The sequence below is a fragment of the Colletes gigas genome, unplaced genomic scaffold (assembly GCF_013123115.1).
Source record: "Colletes gigas isolate AHSC1104 unplaced genomic scaffold, ASM1312311v1 Colletes_gigas_Sc00013, whole genome shotgun sequence".
Lineage (NCBI taxonomy): Eukaryota > Metazoa > Arthropoda > Insecta > Hymenoptera > Colletidae > Colletes > Colletes gigas.
In genome coordinates this window covers 3,593,203-3,610,878 of record NW_025106642.1, presented here as the reverse complement: position 1 = coordinate 3,610,878, position 17,676 = coordinate 3,593,203, and the positions used below count along the sequence as shown (strand labels likewise).

At 43.9% G+C, this 17,676-nt stretch overlaps 1 protein-coding gene across 2 annotated transcripts in view; it reads right to left on the bottom strand.

Annotated features, from left to right (window-relative positions):
• Positions 1 to 603: 603 nt before the first annotated feature.
• Positions 604 to 17,676, bottom strand: part of LOC122399324 (transcription factor 12) — a 120,757-nt gene continuing 103,684 nt past the window's right edge. The window contains exons 3-13 of one of the 2 annotated variants that reach the window (XM_043399935.1): positions 15,756 to 15,898; positions 12,966 to 13,250; positions 11,902 to 12,063; positions 10,981 to 11,040; positions 10,245 to 10,397; positions 10,054 to 10,171; positions 7,034 to 7,187; positions 4,787 to 4,876; positions 2,987 to 3,132; positions 2,753 to 2,907; positions 604 to 2,462 (exon numbers count right to left, since the gene is read on the bottom strand). In XM_043399935.1, coding sequence (XP_043255870.1) covers positions 2,418 to 2,462; positions 2,753 to 2,907; positions 2,987 to 3,132; positions 4,787 to 4,876; positions 7,034 to 7,187; positions 10,054 to 10,171; positions 10,245 to 10,397; positions 10,981 to 11,040; positions 11,902 to 12,063; positions 12,966 to 13,250; positions 15,756 to 15,898 — 1,511 coding nt within the window. In that variant the 3' untranslated portion in view covers positions 604 to 2,417. The remainder of the gene's footprint in view (positions 2,463 to 2,752; positions 2,908 to 2,986; positions 3,133 to 4,786; positions 4,877 to 7,033; positions 7,188 to 10,053; positions 10,172 to 10,244; positions 10,398 to 10,980; positions 11,041 to 11,901; positions 12,064 to 12,965; positions 13,251 to 15,755; positions 15,899 to 17,676) is intronic. The other variant, XM_043399936.1, reaches the window with a different exon arrangement.

Sequence of the window (17,676 nt, the reverse complement as noted above, 5' to 3'; positions counted from 1 at the left end):
TACGAATCGCCGCTGACCTATCCGTAATAACGTACACCCAATCGCGTCGTCCCTTGTCAGTTTCTGGAGGCAATTCCCGCGATTCCGGTGATCCGTTGATTAAAAGTAAAGCGAGGTTGTGCGAGTTATCTCGACCAAGTTCTGGCCACGAATCCTTTCGTCGCGGCGCACGGGAATTTGTCCAATGGAACCTCGTCGCGCGTCGAGGTTTCCCACCTCCGGTTCCGTTCCCACCAGCGGTCGAAGCAATAAAAAAAAAAAAAAGCAAAGAAACCGACCGAACGCGTTCGATTGTTCGCACGAAGGTACAGAGAGCGAGACGCGAGTCGAAAAATTCATCCTAGTTACAGCTTCCGATATGCTTTTGAAGAAAAATATAGCTGCACGCGTGATATGTGAGGAGATGATAACGTCGCACGGATCGCCCCCGGAGACGGAAACCGGAAAATACGGCACGGAGAAACCGACGAACGGAAAGTGAACGGAAAAAAGAGCGACACGGAGAACAAAGCGTAGAGCAGAAAAGAGGCAGAGTAAACACGGCCACTCGAGACACACGTGGTCGTTTATTTCTTGTTGTTCTTGTTATTATTGTTGGTATTATTTTATTCAATAAAATTTATTTAAGAATCTAAATAAATTAAAATACATGGCAACTGGGTACACATTGAGTTGAGCTATATTTTTGTTCAAAAACAAAAATGTCCCTTTCTTTCTTTCATGAAGGATCTTCTCGGCGATCATTAGTCGGTAATAATAATAATAATTAAAAATAATTAATAATATTAATAATAATTAATAATAATAATAATAATAAAATCATGATCATGACAATAATAATAATCATCGTAATGATGATGACAATAATAATAATAATAATAATAATAATAATAATAATAATAATCGTAATAAAGTAATTGAATAGGCGTACGCCGCTGCTGTATATATACAATTATGCGTGAGATATGTTTGAACTTTTTTCGTGTTCGATGGGTAGGGTGATCCGTATTCTCATTCTCTCTTCGTCTCCTATCGTTCACACCTATATACTGCCTTTTTGCTTAATCCTTGCACTTGTGCTATCTCCCTCTTTCATTCCCGTGGTCCGTATCGTTGAACCATTTAAAAAAAAAAAAAAAAAAGAAAAAAAAAAAGAAAATACGTTTTAAAAAAACAGGATTCCATCGTGCGTCCACCGTTCCAACGCGAACTTCTCTCTCACTCTCTCGATCGGTCACGATCCTTCATCTATTCCTCGTACAACGTAAGTACAGAAAGTTAGCCTGAACGCACTCGTCGCGTGTCCTCGATTCGCGTCGAACGTTCTCGCGGGACAATCGTCCCGTCTCGTATGTACAATTATGTTTAGCCGCCGGTGGCCGAGGAGGATCGGTCGGGCCGCCGCTCCAGGGCTTCGAAGTCGTTGATTTCTACGTATTTACAACCGGCGACGAGCATGCAGAACCCCATGCGCGTAGTTATTCCCGCCGAGAGACGAGAATTCCGGGCCCGGGGGGGACCCTGGGTGCGTCGAGCTCTCGATACGCTCGGAGGAACCTGTAGGGGTGCGCTTTTTTTCGATGCGCGACGGTCCCCGCGCGATCGTCCTCGGCCACTGGCATTTTCTCCAGTCCCTCGTCGTGTCCAGAGTGCTCTCCACCCGACGTGATCGCGCTCTGCGACGCCACGCGTCTCGGTAGCGCGCTCGCTATATGCTGGGCAATTTCAACAAGGTCCGGGGGGAAGGGGTTCAGGGGGATGCGCCGGTTAGCGGGATGGAGATCGAATTCAATATAATCTCGATCGCGCTACGCGCGCTTCTTACGTCTCGAAAGAGAGGAACCATATTCCTTTGTCTTCTCGCTATTTATAAAAATAATTTTAAGCCGCCTTCATGGGGAACTGGGGGGATTGGGTAGATGCCTCTTAAAAGTAACCACGCTCTCGCTCTCACTCTTCCACTCTCATTCTCTATCTCTTTGATGGCTCGCGGTGACATACAGAGCGACCACTATTCCCCTGCTCGTCGTACGCCCGTGTATCTAGAGTCACATTGAAAAAACCGCCAGGACATCGTCAGGGCGTACCCGCGTCTCCCACTTGGATCGTACGACATGCACAAGTTCTGCGCTTCGACAGCGCAGCGTCCCGGAATCGACGTTTGATCCGTCTCCCCGGGAAAGTCGTACCAAGCGTCCTCGTTTCTTCCGTAGAACGTAAATGACCGTTACGTTCGAAGATTATATTCGTGTCACGTGTCGCGTAGTACCCCTAATTTTGGCTCGATTCGTACAACTGGTACGCGGTAGGAGGGTAGTCCTGTCTGTATGCGCGAGTCCCGCGAAAGTCCCGTAACTATTACAATTTTAAGCTGTATCTACCCCTTAACACAGGATCACACCGCCGCTGAGCCGCTGCTACTGTGGCTGTGACGGATTGTGCTGAAGGGAAGGAGGCGGGCCCTGAAACAAACAATTTTCTACGTTAGTGATATTCTCGATATAGTAGAACATAAATCCCCCTACTTAATATTAAATATAACGAATACAATATAACGTAGAATAAGAATCCCCTAAACTGACTATTTTCACATTTGAAATAGCTACCATATAATTCTACCACCAATTGTATAAGCGTTAACCCCAACATGACAGTTCAACTATTCCTTGTAAAAAATTGACACGCGAAAATTGACCTCGAACAATTGGTTGTTTTTCTTTCATAGATGTCTTGTTCATAAAGTTCTACTTACAGGCATCGCGGAGAAGGGTGGCTGAGAATGCGCGTGAGGATGCGGGTGTGGGTGTGCTATGTGCGCAGCAAGATGGCCAGGTAACTTAGGTCCATCCTCTGCTTTTTCTTCCTCTCTCCTCTTCAAACACGCTGCCTTTGGATTGAGGTTTCGTTCTGCAAAGAGACAGAAACTATTTGTCAGAGAACACTCTAGAGAAAAATATCGTGATCGAGCTAGTGAAAAGACACATACCTCTAACTTGCTGTTCTAGCGTCATGATCACTTCGACGGCCATGTTAAGGATACCGAGCTTCGTCTGAGGTTTGTCCGTCTTCAGGTGCGTCATGCACATTCTTCCAAGCTCCTTGAGAGCTTCGTTGATGTCCCTGATACGTATCCTAAAGCAATAAATCTCGATTGAGCACGTCGTTAGTGGAATAAACCTCTGGGAGAACGGGAAGCGAACGCTCGAAGGAAGAAACGTGTTTTAAGCTAGTCGATCCTTCGATGGTTAGTGTATCGACTTTCAATACCGATCCTTCTGCACGAGGTTTCCAACATTTCTCTAACACCGCGACTGATTTCATTAGGATCGAATAACAGGCTGATATTGCTACGATTTTGATAAAACGTGGGAATCCTTTTGCACCAGAGACCTCGAATAGCATCGAACTGCAACCCAGGCCGTGAAGATCCAGATTATCTCGAACATTCTCAACATTCTTCTACATAATAGCACGAGAGTCCGATCGTTTGCAAGATCCGAAATCTCTTTCTTACGTATACACAGAATACGGGCCTAACTCTTCTCGGTTCACTGCACACTTTCGTCGATTTTCTTACCTTTCCCTAGCATTGTTCGCCTGCCGCCTCTCTTTCTCCCTTTGGGCCTTCACGTCGGGATCGTCATCCTCGTCCTCGGCGCTCGAACAACAGTTGCGCAATAACAACACTCGATTAATCACCTGGCATGAGCGATGTCACTGTTTTCGTCCTAGATCGAGCGCGCGAGAACCGACAGCAATGAGACCGTCATCGCCCCCCGATTAATCGCCGATTAAATTTACACGAAGGAAGGGTTTGAAAGTGATTCGACTCGACTGGCAGACCTTTGAAACCGACAGGGTTGCTCGATCGAGATCGCCGCCTCGTTTCTTTCTCGGCGCAATAGCGATCTCTTTGATTGAACACACGCAGAGCTCTCCGATCGGCTTGTGGTTGTGGACAGAAATCGGATTGCCATACTCAAGGGCCCGTATTCTTTGCAACCGCGAGTGAAAAACCAATGACAAAAGAGTGACAAACCGAGATAAAAAATGCGTGTCTAACGCGCGGAACTGGTTTCGTGCTATTACCTAGAAAGTTGAGAGTTCGGGTGACGTCTAGGGAACAGCGTGTCGGTTCTGGATATACCAGGATGTGCTGGATAGGAAGGGGAACCTTCGAACGGTAGCAAATTCTGAAAGAAATCTTCATTATATGTACAGGTGGATCGTTTACGGTATTCGTTGCGACCGCAACGGGGTAAGATCGTGGGATTTTTGACAGTTCAAAAGTACACTGTAAGAATTTGCAATGTTTAACGCGTGACCAGCGAACGTGAAAGCTAAACGTGACGAGTGACAGTGAGAGTAGAATTCTAGAACACGTTCAGCGATGCAGAGCGTAGATATGTGCTTGGTACGTTGTAAACTAAAGGTAGCATGCCTGGTGGAGACCGAATCGCAGCCGAATTAAAATGAGACTGATTGACAGGCGAGCACGAGAACTGTCCAGAATATATTTTTTTTTTTCGTCTGGACTCGTATCAATTTTTGTCCTTAACCAGAAACATTTTAATTGTCACGCCAGAATACGGGCCTCGCAGTAGGGAGAACGCAAGCATGCCAAATAGTCGTTATTATTTAATGTTTCCATGATCGTGTGTTCGTTTCACTGACGCTTTATCGGGCATGCATACGAAAGAATGGACTTAGGATTCAAAGTCCTGGAAGGATCTCGGTGGTCTTGAAAGAGTACAACGGGGAGTGCGTACTGCGTGTGTTCACTAACCTTTCACGCACGTTGTTGGCCTGGCGACGTTCCTTCTCGCGCACCGCTTTGGTGCTGGGATCGTCGCAATCTTCATCAGCGCTCGAACAACGGTTGTTTAAATAGAATCGGTTAGTTCAATACTGTGTGACACACGTGGGCGAGATACTGATCTCTCTTTAGTGTCTCGACGCCGAAAACAATTCTTACGTCTGACGACTATTAGGGCGGTAGTACCATTCAAACATTACCACCTCGAATTTATGATACAATTCATAAGTACACTGCAAAACTTCAAAGAATAAATCTACAATTCTTTAAAATGTTAATATGTATACAACTACATTTAATTTTTAAATAATTCTATAAATTGCAACATTAATGCAATTAAATTATAAAAAATAATGTGAGGATTTGTAACTATGTATCATGATAATAGTATACACAACAACCAAAAGACTGATGGACACCATGCATCAATATTAGTTTAGTACTAATTTGTTGATTGAGGCTGCGTTAAAAAGTTATAGAAATATTTTCGGTAAAGAATTTTTTTCTCGGAAGTACGTAGAATTTCAGGGGTATGTCTATTCACCAAAAATGATTGTAAGTGACCCCCGCAACCGAAAATAATTTTTTTAGAACGATTTGAAATTTTTTAATTTCGCTGAAAAATTGTCCAGCTTCCTGAATTTTTTTCTCGAAAGTGCGTAGGATTTCGGGGATATGCCTATTCACCAAAAATGATTGTAATTAATCCCTCGAACCAAAAATAATTATTTTAGAACGATTTGAAATTTTTTTTTTCACCGAAAAATTTAGGCACCTACTCGAATTTTTTTCTCGAAAGTGCGTCAGATTTCGAGGGTATGTCTATTCACTAAAAATGATTGTAATGGACCCCTGCAACCATAAATAATTTTTTTAGAACGATTTGAAATTTTTTTTTTCACCGAAAAATTAAGGCACCTAGCCCTTATCGATTTTTCTTAGACATTCATATTTCATTTTTAATAAATTTGTTTGACCTCCTACGGAAATTTTGTTTAGTACTTTTTTGTAGGTATCCATGAGCTCTACTTCCATACTAAATTTCATTGAGATACGTTCACTATTGTAGAAATTATGGACGTTTGAAGTTTGGGCCATTTGTATGGGGTTTTTCTCATTTCACGGTGTCAAGGAACAACTTTTTGAATATTCTTGGAATTTGTACATATTCTTCATTAAAATACGCGTTGTTTGCTTTTTTAAACATTAAAATCGTCCAATCCGTTCAGAAGTTATGACGTTTTAAACATTCGCATGAAATTTCAGTGAAACATATCAACGGTATGGTCGGACATTATATTTTCGGTTATGAATTTTTTTCTCGTAAATGCGTAGGAATTCGGGGGTATGTGTATTGACCAAAAATGATCGTAATTGACCCCCGCAACCAAAAGTAATTTTTTTAGAACGATTTGAAATTTTTCAATTTCGCCGAAAAATTTATCCAGTTTCCTGAATTTTTTTCTCGGAAGTGCTTAGGATTTCGGGGGTATGTCTATTCACCAAAAATGATTGTAATTGCCCCCCGCAACAGACTATAATTTTTTCAGAATGATTTGATAATTTTCTAATAACTTTCTAACGAAGCCTCGATCAAGAAATTGAGATTCTTGATTTTCGTTTTATTTTGGCCTCTAGAATCTCCCATTAAAATTTTTCACTTTACACTTAAGTCTGACACTCTAGAAAAGCGTCAACTGCGAATCATCAACACCATGAGTTTGTATAACAAAATAAATTAACAATTAAATTGGGTCAATAATACACTGAGAATTTCCTTCAGTATCCCATAACTCAGAAATTATGATAAACAATCCACGTTCGTTAAAGTATTGCCGTGCATTTACGAATCTAAAAAAAAGAAATTGATTAAATAGAACTCTGGCTCCAAAACGATTAGCTACTTTCGACATATAGTAATACAAGAGTCTCCACACATCCTTGGATCAGTAGTTCCCAACAAAGGACATAATTCTATTTTAGCGTTCGGTGTTGAAACCTTGAACACTTCATCTTCATATTCGAGACGGTAACGTTGCTAGCTGGACTCGACAAAGATTCAAGGGACATTCTTTGATCAACAACTGGACAATAAATTAAATTTTCACAATCGTAGGGGTTCTAATCTGTTCGGTTTCACTACTGTCGTTTCACCCACCGACATGGCCGCGACCTTCGATCGTCGGACAGAAGAATAAACGTCCAGGATATACTTACTATCTGCGGGATCTCTTCGTCCCTTTTCCTTGGGACGTGGAGTTGACCGTGGCTGCGCCAATTACACCCGCCGCCGCCAGATCGCTGCTCGATGGTTTCGTTTCACCGCCGCTGCTGTCCGGCGGGTCCTTTCTCTTTTCTAAAGAGACGTATTCTGTTCATTATTAATACTGTCCTTAAGCGTTCCCATAAAGCATTGACATCGATGCAGCGCCCTGGCAGCGTTCATGGAATAGAGACAAGAGCGTCGCGACAAAAACTCAAGGCGACGCGTACACGTTTCCTCCTATTCACGAACGACAAAACGAAAACGCTTCGTACCGTTTAGGAAATTGATCGACGATCTCTGAGCACGCTCCTCTCGCACCGGAAGCGAGGACGACCTTCGCCGAAAACGGCAATCGCGATTCTCGACATTATCGTTAAGCTTTGGGCAGGCTCCTTAGTCACTAAACCGTGAAAAGCGTCCAATTACGAGCAGGAAGCTCGAACACAACGATCCAAGTCTTTTTAAACGCTCTGACAATTTCGTGCCACGATTCGCGAATGCATTCAGACCTGCACCAGATAAATCAGCACTCGCGATCGTGTGTGTTCACGGGTGAAAGTCCAGCGAACGCTTTTTTACAAATTTTTTTTTTAATAAAAACGAAGAAGTAATTGGATCGAGGATTGCGCGCGTTTGGGCATGGAGAAGCTGTGTGCTCCGGACGGTTCGGGACCGAAACGGGCGTAGCGAATACACGGTCTGAATTCCGATCGCCAGAAATGGCCGGCAATGGAGAAAAGAGCGCTTCTTTGCGAACGACTCTCGGAAAACTTGCGCATTCCATTAGGCGGCCCGCGAGAGAAGGGATTCCGAGCGTTCACCGGGTAAGAGGAACAGAAGCGCGACAGAAACGGGTAGAAAGAAAGAAAGAGACAAAGGCGAGCGGAGACAGAGGTCTTGGGGAATAATAAAGGCACGACAACGATGCAGGATAGGTAGCTACTTCGCGTGATTTATCTAATGCTTCCTTATCGGGCTCGAACTCCGCCGTGGAACACCTGGGAACTCCTTCTCTCGGGGTTTTTTTTTCCTTTGCAGCTAGCGCTGGCTCATGGGAAAAAGTGTTTGTCCGATGATGCGACACTCAGAATAGAATACCACCGTTCGGACTCGACTATCGTCGAACCTCGTCGACTCTTGTCTTTTAATGCCGTCGATGGCGATTGCAGAGTGTTTCGAACTTTTTTGGATGCACACGGTCGGTACTGCGATGGTCCAGAGTCTGATGAATCGTGGATTGACTGCCAAGGAGAGGACCAGAAGAGAATAATATGTTTTCACGAGTCCTACTTCTAGTTCTAGATCTTGATCATTTAAGATAAAATTCCCTTTCTAAGTGTACACGACTTTAACACGTTCACTGCCAAATGAAAACTGTACAATTTTGTCTAACCTTCTAATCTTGCTACAATTCACAGCTCCTACCCTAAATTCATTTCTCTCCGCGTCTTAACTTGGGAATTAATTTTTCCAGTCCCATAGTGGGAAATCCTGTCGTCCATATGTGGATGACGTAGCAGTCAAAGTGTTAACCGAGGATAGATTTTATAATCCTCGAGTTATAAGGTCCTTACCAAATGTGCATTTGGATAATTATTATAAATATTTACAAAAGGATTTGAAGTATTGCTTACATTTCACGACATCGTTTAAGGGTAATAGCATTTTAATTTTTTATAAATCACTTTCTAATCAATACTCTTACAAGACAGTTAATTCGTTCCGAACAAACGAAAATTTAAATTAATATCAATGATATTTATTGATTTATTATTTGACCTAAAATATTTGGTAATTGATTCTGTATGAAGAAAAGTCGAGAACATTTTTTGAAGAAATTGACTTCAAATATTCGCCAAGCATTGCGTACACCCTATGTCTCGACTCAATTAATCTCTCTGTAAATTACTGTCTCGGCTCAGGTTCGTGTTTATTGCACTGAGTAATCAAGAATAAACAAAAACACAAGAGTATTCGAGTACGATAAATTGCATCGTTTCAGAAATTGTTGAAAATATTATTCATTCCGCCGAATATACGACTCTGATCTTTTATCTGCAGGTTTAATTTATCAAATACTAAACTATTCTTTTTTTTAATTGCTGAACATATGGCTTAGTCGAGGAGTGTTAAGTAAACGGAACGTGGTGAACGAGTTATCGTTCCACGGGAAAAGTAGGATAGTACGACCGTCACAAAGCAATTCCTGCGATTATAAACATAAATCTGAGCCGAGACAGTAATTTACTGCGAGATTTGTTAAGTCAGGATATAGCGAAGCATACGCAATAGTGTTGCAATTGAATGTCTCGAATGATATGGTTGCTGTGACACAATAACTCTTCCAGCAAGTTAATGTCACTAGTGTAAATTAGCGTAGGATGATACAACGCGAACGGGGGTTCTATCCAAGCTGTATCGAGCTTTTCTACAAGTATGCGCATTCACGGTGTCTGTAATGGCAGGTCGTAGGCGACTCTTTAAAAATGTAACCGAACTGTCCTTTCCTTCTGTCGGTATCAACAGTCTCCTTTCCAGTCAGTGAAAATGTAAAAACATGTTGAAACAGGTAAAATCGTGAGAAGGGTGTGTAGGGTCAAGGTCAGAAAGAATGAGAATGAAAAAGAAGGGTAGCAATAGAGAATACCAATGAGAGAACCGAGGGTCTAATATGGTCACGGTTGGTTGGAACGTTTATGACCCTAACAGATGGTGTAGCGCTGTGTATTACTCAGACTCTAATTGTCGACTATTTTGATCCAACGTGTTCCTAACCAGTCACTAAACTGATGGCTAGTTTTTAAAGAAAGTTAATAAGTTTTGACTCTCAAGAACAGTAATAGGACTCGTAAAAATTCTAGTCTTCTCCTCGATTCAGGTATTTGTTAATGCGTTCGACAGTCTAGTCGTCTATTCCACGAACCTCTCAAGAACCGCCGAGAGTGTAGAAAAGGATCGCTTTAAAACTTACTGGCATTTGTCACGGGTAACCTTTCGATTTTAATGGAACCGTCCGTGTCGGGCGTTGGCGTAAGACCAGGGTAGGAGCCTTGAGGTTGTGCCACTGTTACCGCAGGATGTGGACTCGTCTGCAACGAAGTAACCATCGTGTAAAGATTTCCTCCACGTATAGATAAAAGAACAACAGATTTTAGGACTTACCAAGTGGTCCAATTGCGGTGGTGATGTGTGGGAGTAGAGGGAACCGTGTGGACCAACGGGACCAATATGAAGGCCCAGCTGGCTCTCCGCGTGGTTTCTCAGAACGTTTATGGCATCGTCCAGTCGTTCCTCCATCCGCGTTCCCTGTACCAACAGAATACCCGATTTTCGACTCGATTACACGTCTGTTCGACCAATCGTTCGCAGAAGCACCAGCGTCAAAGATTCATCGCGGATGGACGTGAACTCCGAAGGCAATATATCAAGAACGCTGTCGGTGTATCTTTGGCGCTGGTTCAAATATATTTTCAAGGCGACGGAGAAGCATATACAAAGACAGAGGATCGATTGTATGAAGTATTTGTGTTTAAAAGTGGGGCAAAAACAGAAAGTAAAAAAAGGTGATGGGAATTCGGCATGCCGTTGATCCTCCGACTGCAGTTTGCTTTTGAGGTTGCTCCTGCAGTTTAAGGATCAACCGAAGTCGCGGTGGTAATTAGTCAGCGAGGGATTAACGATGGATCAGGAGGATGAAAACAGGTGTGTCGCGGGTTAATCTCGCTGAAAAACTTTGCAGTAGTTAGTAGACAGTGGATTGTTTCGCAAGTTAGCCGTGTCGAATGATAAGTCATGCGGCATAGTGTGGTGTGTTACGAATGAGTGGGTGGCGGGGATAGAAACAAGAACAAACGGAGAAGAGACGGAAGAAAAAAAACTGAAAATCGGCAATCCTCACCTCGGCGTGGTCGCGAAGAAAGCCGATGGCATCGTCTAGCCTCTGCTGTTCAGGCGCCGGCTTCACACACAACACCAACGCAACAACAAAACCAAAAAAAAAAAGAGAGAACAACCAAGTCAACACAACGTTCACAACAAACAAGGAGTAAATGGTGAACAAAAGATTTCTTTATAAAATAAAAAAAAAAAAAAAATAATGTAAAAACGACAAATGAAGAGATGATCGACTTGATTATGAACTGAACAGGGGGGGGGAGGACGAGTAGAATGGTTTGCAACGTGGATAGCATACAAGGGGTGATTTTTCGGTGCATCGAGTGCATGCTACTTTGTGCGACTTCCAGGTACACTCGCGGACAGAGCCGGTCGTTGACAGAGTTACGAGCCATCCGTAAAAATCTATCTTTCGACTGCGAACGATTCCTATTTCGAGTCCAAGAGCGCAACGATGGACGATGCGTTCTTCTTTCTCGTAAACGGGAGTCTGCGATCACACGTGGCTCGTCGCCTTTGTTCTTTCGACGTCAACGACCGGTCTCTCTCGATCCTCGAATAGAAATAAAGTCAGTGCGTGTAACGAGTACTTCCAACGATTCACCTTAGTGCGTACGATAAAATATCGCGGAGTGATGTGTACGAGCACAAGAGGTTTCTGTTACGAACGTCCTTGACCTGTTTCTAAAGCGCACCGAAACGGCGATGAAGCGTGTCTGCGTTCGAAGATGCACCCGTCACTTTCCAACGAGATACTCGACAAAATCTAGTTCAACGTTATTAAACACTCGTGGTTCCTCGAAGCGACTCGTACGTCTCGTTAGAAGTGTCAGGGTCAACAATGATATATAAATATGTATATAGACTAAATTAAAAAAAAAAATAAAAATAAAAATTGCCATAATTGCGAGGCATGGATGCATACCATGTGAATGGTGCCACGATTGGGATCTGCCGTGAAGTGCGGAGACACTGGCGCAGCACCTGCTGCCCAGCCTGGCGCCGAACCCGTCAAAGGCGGCGGTGAACTGACTGGTGTGGATGGGTTGCTGCTATAACTCGATACTGATTGGTCCGTGGGATAGATCTGTAAGATCGAAAACACTTATAGTTAGACAAATGATTAAAACACCGAAGAAGAATTACTCCCTAACATCCGGCATATATCCAACGTACACGACAAAATGAAAAATAACGTGATCGAAAAAACGTCGTGAGTAAATTGCTGTACGTTGGTTTCATTCATCGTTTATTCACAGACGAGGTACACGAGTAGACCTTTCACCTTGTGGACTTTCGTGAATCAATCCTGTCATATCGATCGAAATTGATAAATTTCAAATCGTTCTAAAAGAAATATTTTTCGTTTTGGGGGTCAATTACAATCATTTTTGGTGAAGAGACATACCCTCGAAATCTTACGCATTTCCGAGAAAAAAATTCAGGAAGCTGAACAAATTTTTCGGCAAAATTAAAAAATTTCGAATCGTTCTAGAAAAATTATTTTTGGTTTCGAGGGTCAATTACAATCATTCTTGGTGAGGAAACATACCCTCGAAATCCTACGCACTGAGGAGAAAAAAATTCAGGAAGCTGGACAAATTTTTCGGCGAAATTGAAAAATTTCAAATCGTTCTAAAAAAATTATTTTTGGTTTCGAGGGTCAAGTACAATTATTTTTGGTGAGGAGACATACCCTCGAAATCGTACGCACTTCCGAGAAAAAAATTTCTCACTTCCCCCTTGTGTTAATTTGTGTAACCTGATGGTAATGGGGAAAAATGGTCCGAAAAACTACATGGATGTGAGGTCTGCTCGTATACCTCGTCTGTGGTTTGTTACTGGAATAAAAGTGTGTCCGTCTCTGCCGGTTACGTCGTCAAGCCCATTGTTGGCGAAACGACAGAGTTCACAGCAACAGCTGTTATCGGTTGAGGACGTCTTTTTATCAGGAACAAAGAACGAACATGCGAAGGATCGAATACATACTCTGGTGCTTACTACAGACGCGAGAGTCTTGCCGAGGTTGTCCCCCGTGGTGGGCTGTTGGTTCGTCGTGGGTGCAGAATTGGGTGCGGAGGGCGCGGACGTTGGCGCGCCGGGACTATGACTATATTGCAACGACGCCGGGGATGGTGCACCGGTACCGCTGTTCGCCGCGACTGCGACGCTACCCCGGAATGTGGACATTGGTGGCAGTGAGGCCGCACTGGTAACCGCCGAGCCCAGAATCGGCGCCGCCGGTTCTCCATTCGGCGACATAGCCGAGTACGCCTGTAAAAATCGAGTCTATTAACCCTAAACCTACCGCGAATGGTCAAACGACCGTTTCTAAAATTTCCTCTAGAATTTCTAACACACGATATTACTTTAGCGCCATTTAACTTCACGACTTTTCTTATAGTATGGACCTAGTTCACTATTGTCACGCGCGCGAGTTCATTGAACCCAACGAAACGTAAACAAACGCTTCGAACCCTCGTATCTCCGTAACTAGCCACCGCATCGACTTGAAACTAAAATCGCCGTATCTTCGAAACTAATAAAGCTATCGACTTGATCGAACACTCGTTCTAATGATCATATTATCTACTATAATTTTGTCTATCTTCTATGTTTATTTGAAAATTTACTTTGACGATATATACCCAGAGAAGCTTGAGCAATTCTTACTGATCGTACGACTAGTCTACGATAAAACTGGACCATAAATTATATAGTTAAAATCGTACTTGACATGTTGTAGAAAAAGAAAATTAACAGTATCTAAAATGTAGCAACGTGAAATTATTGCTTCATATTTGGTGTATCGAAATAGATCATTTGAGGGACCCAGGGTATATATCACGATTATCCAACGACAGCAGTTATTTTGGTTACCTACATGGGGGTTAAAACACAAATATAAAGGAGCCTTTACATAACGAGACTTAGCAGTAGGTTTGAGATCACAGGGAATCATATTGGTCAAAATTCCACCACAGGCTTGTAGTTTATGTTCATTTCTTCTCACCACATTGCTACAAATGGGAATAGATAACGGAAAGAAGACACGAAATAAACCGAATCGACCCGGTGGTCCAACGATAGATCACTACAGTGCGTTAATTCGCATTTACCGTAATGTTTGACTGAAAATCGTAAAACACTAGAGATCTCTCTAAAAACAAGAACACGTCGCGTTCCAACTTGAACGATAAAGACGACGAAACGATCGTTGCGAGAGGAAACAAAGTGCACGAAGTGACATCGCGAGTTCCGCGAGACACGGATTGGCTGTCGAGCGGCTGACGGCTGGTACGACCTTTCGAATCCAACCGTCCGGGTTCATAATGGACCAGGCCAGAGCATCTTTGATATCGGATACGGTTAGCGGCGTGTAGCCACGTACGCTCGCACCTACTGAAGCTCGCTCGTAAAACGTCTAATTTTAAGCGTCGTCTCGGCCCGAACAGCGAAGAGTATTTATCAACAAATTAGAGGGAGTTTGCGTGCCCGACCGCCATTCGCTCGGCCGGCTTCACGACCGTGGAGCGCCGTTAATTGTTCGTTTTACGAACGGAAGAACGAGGCGATAACTAGCGACGGGCCGGAGAGGCCTTGGTTTTTCGGCTATCGAAGACCTAGACGTCTCGATGCATGGGACGAGCTCCAACGAAAGTGAGCTTCGCCGGTCGGGGCAGCTTCTCGAAAGAGGGGATCATTAAAACCGCAGGATCGTAAATGTTTAACCTTTCGACCCAGAGGAGGTCTCAGGCTGGTTCGAACGGTCCGCTCCGCGTCTTTTGTAGATCGTTCACCTCCCCATTATGCATAACGCGCCGTCTCCCTTCGACGATCCGGTTTTAGACGCATCTCGTTCCACGCCAATCGACGGATTCTGCCGCGAACGACGGCCCAACGACGCCGCGCGATCTTCCGAGCATCCCTTTATCTCCGAATTCACCGTGTCGATTCTCGTTCGCACGGAATCGTTCATCGACGTCGAACGTGCTCGCTGGGTCTAAGGGACCATAGAAGGGAATTCAGGGTGCCCCGAGAACCAGTAGTATTTCGTGGTAACCATGAACAGCGTAAATCAAACGAAGGCTGCACTTGACTAGAAACACCGAGTAGCGGGAGGGTCGTTCTATATATAGAAGCCACTGAGTCATTTGACGTTGCTCCGAGTGTACACGGAGCACTGTCAACAGTGTCTCTCAACCACCATCGACGCGAGCCTGGACGAGACAACGGGTGGCCGGAAACGAGACAGCCACCGGAGATCCGTCGAGTGGCCACCTAGATCACGACTCGTCGAAGAGGATTAAAGTTACCAGAGTTCATCTAGTCAAACTCTCTGGGCGCCGACAGTGTCAAACGAATCGAACGTCTTCTCGAGAGTCGAAGACATGGTCGCTGACTGAATCCACGACGCTGCAACGGGAGCGCCTAAACCGTGATATCCCACATTTTCGTCGACTTTTCCTCTACCCTTTTCCTTCTACGAGTGCAAATATATCGGACGCTTTGCCAAGTTCTGGCGATGTTATATGAAACGAAAGCATCGATCCCCCTTCGGCGACGAAGGGTTTTAATCGAACGACTCCGTCTCGTCGAGAGAGAGAGAGAGGGGAGGGGGAGGGAACATTCCTAGTGTCCATCTCAAAGTTCCAGGACTGTCGGATACGAAGGAACGAGCGAAGCAGGGAGTGATTGATTGCTGTTTGTCGCGTGACCAACGAGGGTGCTCGTACGAACGAGAGAACGAAAAGGGAGGAAAAGATAAGAGTCGCTTACCATGGGGTCGTGGGGTAGGTGCATGGGATAGGCTGGCTGGGCCAGGTGAGGGGGTGCATATCCGCTGTACGGGGGCTGAACGCCGCCCCCGCCGCCGCCACCCGTCCATGGGTCACCAGGACCCGTTCCTGCAGCATTCCCATCTGCAACAGGAAAATATTTCATTAATTGGATTTAGAATAGGTCTAATACACTCTGCAGCAACCAAGAAGCCCTAAATTATGTAATAACTTGGACTAAAGATGTTTATGCATTTAGGGGTAATTTTATCTTACAATTTGCCTTTTTAATTTTGTGTCATTTATTGTTAATTCGCGATAGTTTCTATTTGTGTTCGTTTTCTTTGAATATATTATTCATAACGATATCAGTGTCTTGATAATATTCAGAGTTATACCGATCATATAATAAGAAAATTTTTTTAAGATTTACAAACATTGTCTACATTATTATCTGTTAATAAATTCTAGGTTCAATGAAACGTCAACCTAACATATTCGATATTTAATAACTCCTCTAACGAAACAAATTTTAACAGAATATAAGATTACAATCTGACTCGAGTGGATTTTAACCTGTTCCTGCCACTCTGTAAAATTTACGAAATTCGGTAAAACTAAAATTTCTCTACACAAAAATCTATATCTATACTTGAAAACTCGAACTGCGTCCGTAGAGTTTCGTTGCCAGTCGCCCCTAAAGCAACAAATAGTAACACGTGGTGTTCAGTGACCAGAGAATGTCGCGCACGTGCTCGATCAATGTCCACCGTCGAATCGAGTCAAAAGACACGTACCCACCGAACTTGGTTCGAATTGCCCGCCATTCGATATTATTGGCCAATGACGCGGGGAGGGAGAAACAGAAAACGTTCCGTTAAATTCCTCGAATACGATTCCCCCGAAGCTCGATTCCGCGTTTAGTTGCCACCGGTTTCACCTCCCCCGGCGTAAATAACATTTCGTCCAGCGCGAAAGGTAAGCTGGAGCCTCGCCAGACCGCCGATCTTCCACGTTCGAGGGGAACACCCGGTATCGGGGGCAATAGGCGGGCACGACGCGGGCCATTATTTCAGTTGAAAACAACAGCAATAAGCTTCGGGAACGTATTTCTTGATACTTTTGCTTGATATAATTCCGCGCACGGGGTTTCCACCGACGAGCAGACTGAAACTAAGCCAAACTACTCGCCCGTTCCTACCCGACTACCCGGCATTCGATGTCTGATAAAACTTTTTCGCCCATCCTACGCTCCCCCACCGCCTCCTTTATAAGCTATTCCGCTCGCCTACCGGGTGTCACGAGCCGAGGAAACGCGTTCCGAGGTGCTGGCCAACGAGTCATCTTACCCTCTGATCTTTAATAACAACTTTACCCCCGGAAACTTTACCGATCTTATTGATTTACCGTCTCGGTAATCCGTCCGACAAACTTCAGATACGCTTGTTCAATTTCCTGCTCGTTTCCACGATCCTCTTCCCACCCCTTCGAGACGTGACTCGAAAAATTCGACGACGAACAAACCGCCCCGACGTTTCCCAAAAATCGTTCCCACCTGCTATTCGCCAACGATAATTACGCTATTTTTAACACGAGACCAGAATGATCTCTTCGATCTGTCTTCCATTGGAAGTTCGAAAATGTTCGAATAAATAGGAAGTGTGCTAAAATTTAATCAGATTGTATTTATGCAGGGTGGTCTATGCTACTTGTGCATCTCTATAACTTTCAAACTATGGATTGCACTAAAAAAATTTGTATAAAAAATTAAGACGAAAGAGTCAAATTACTCATCCTGTATAAATCCCCAGTTTTCTTATACAAAGTTAACAGATTCTACATGATCTATACGTCCGTAAGATCTATTGTACGTCTACAGGTTCTATCATCGCGAGAACTTGAACGTAGGTCTAACAGGTTCC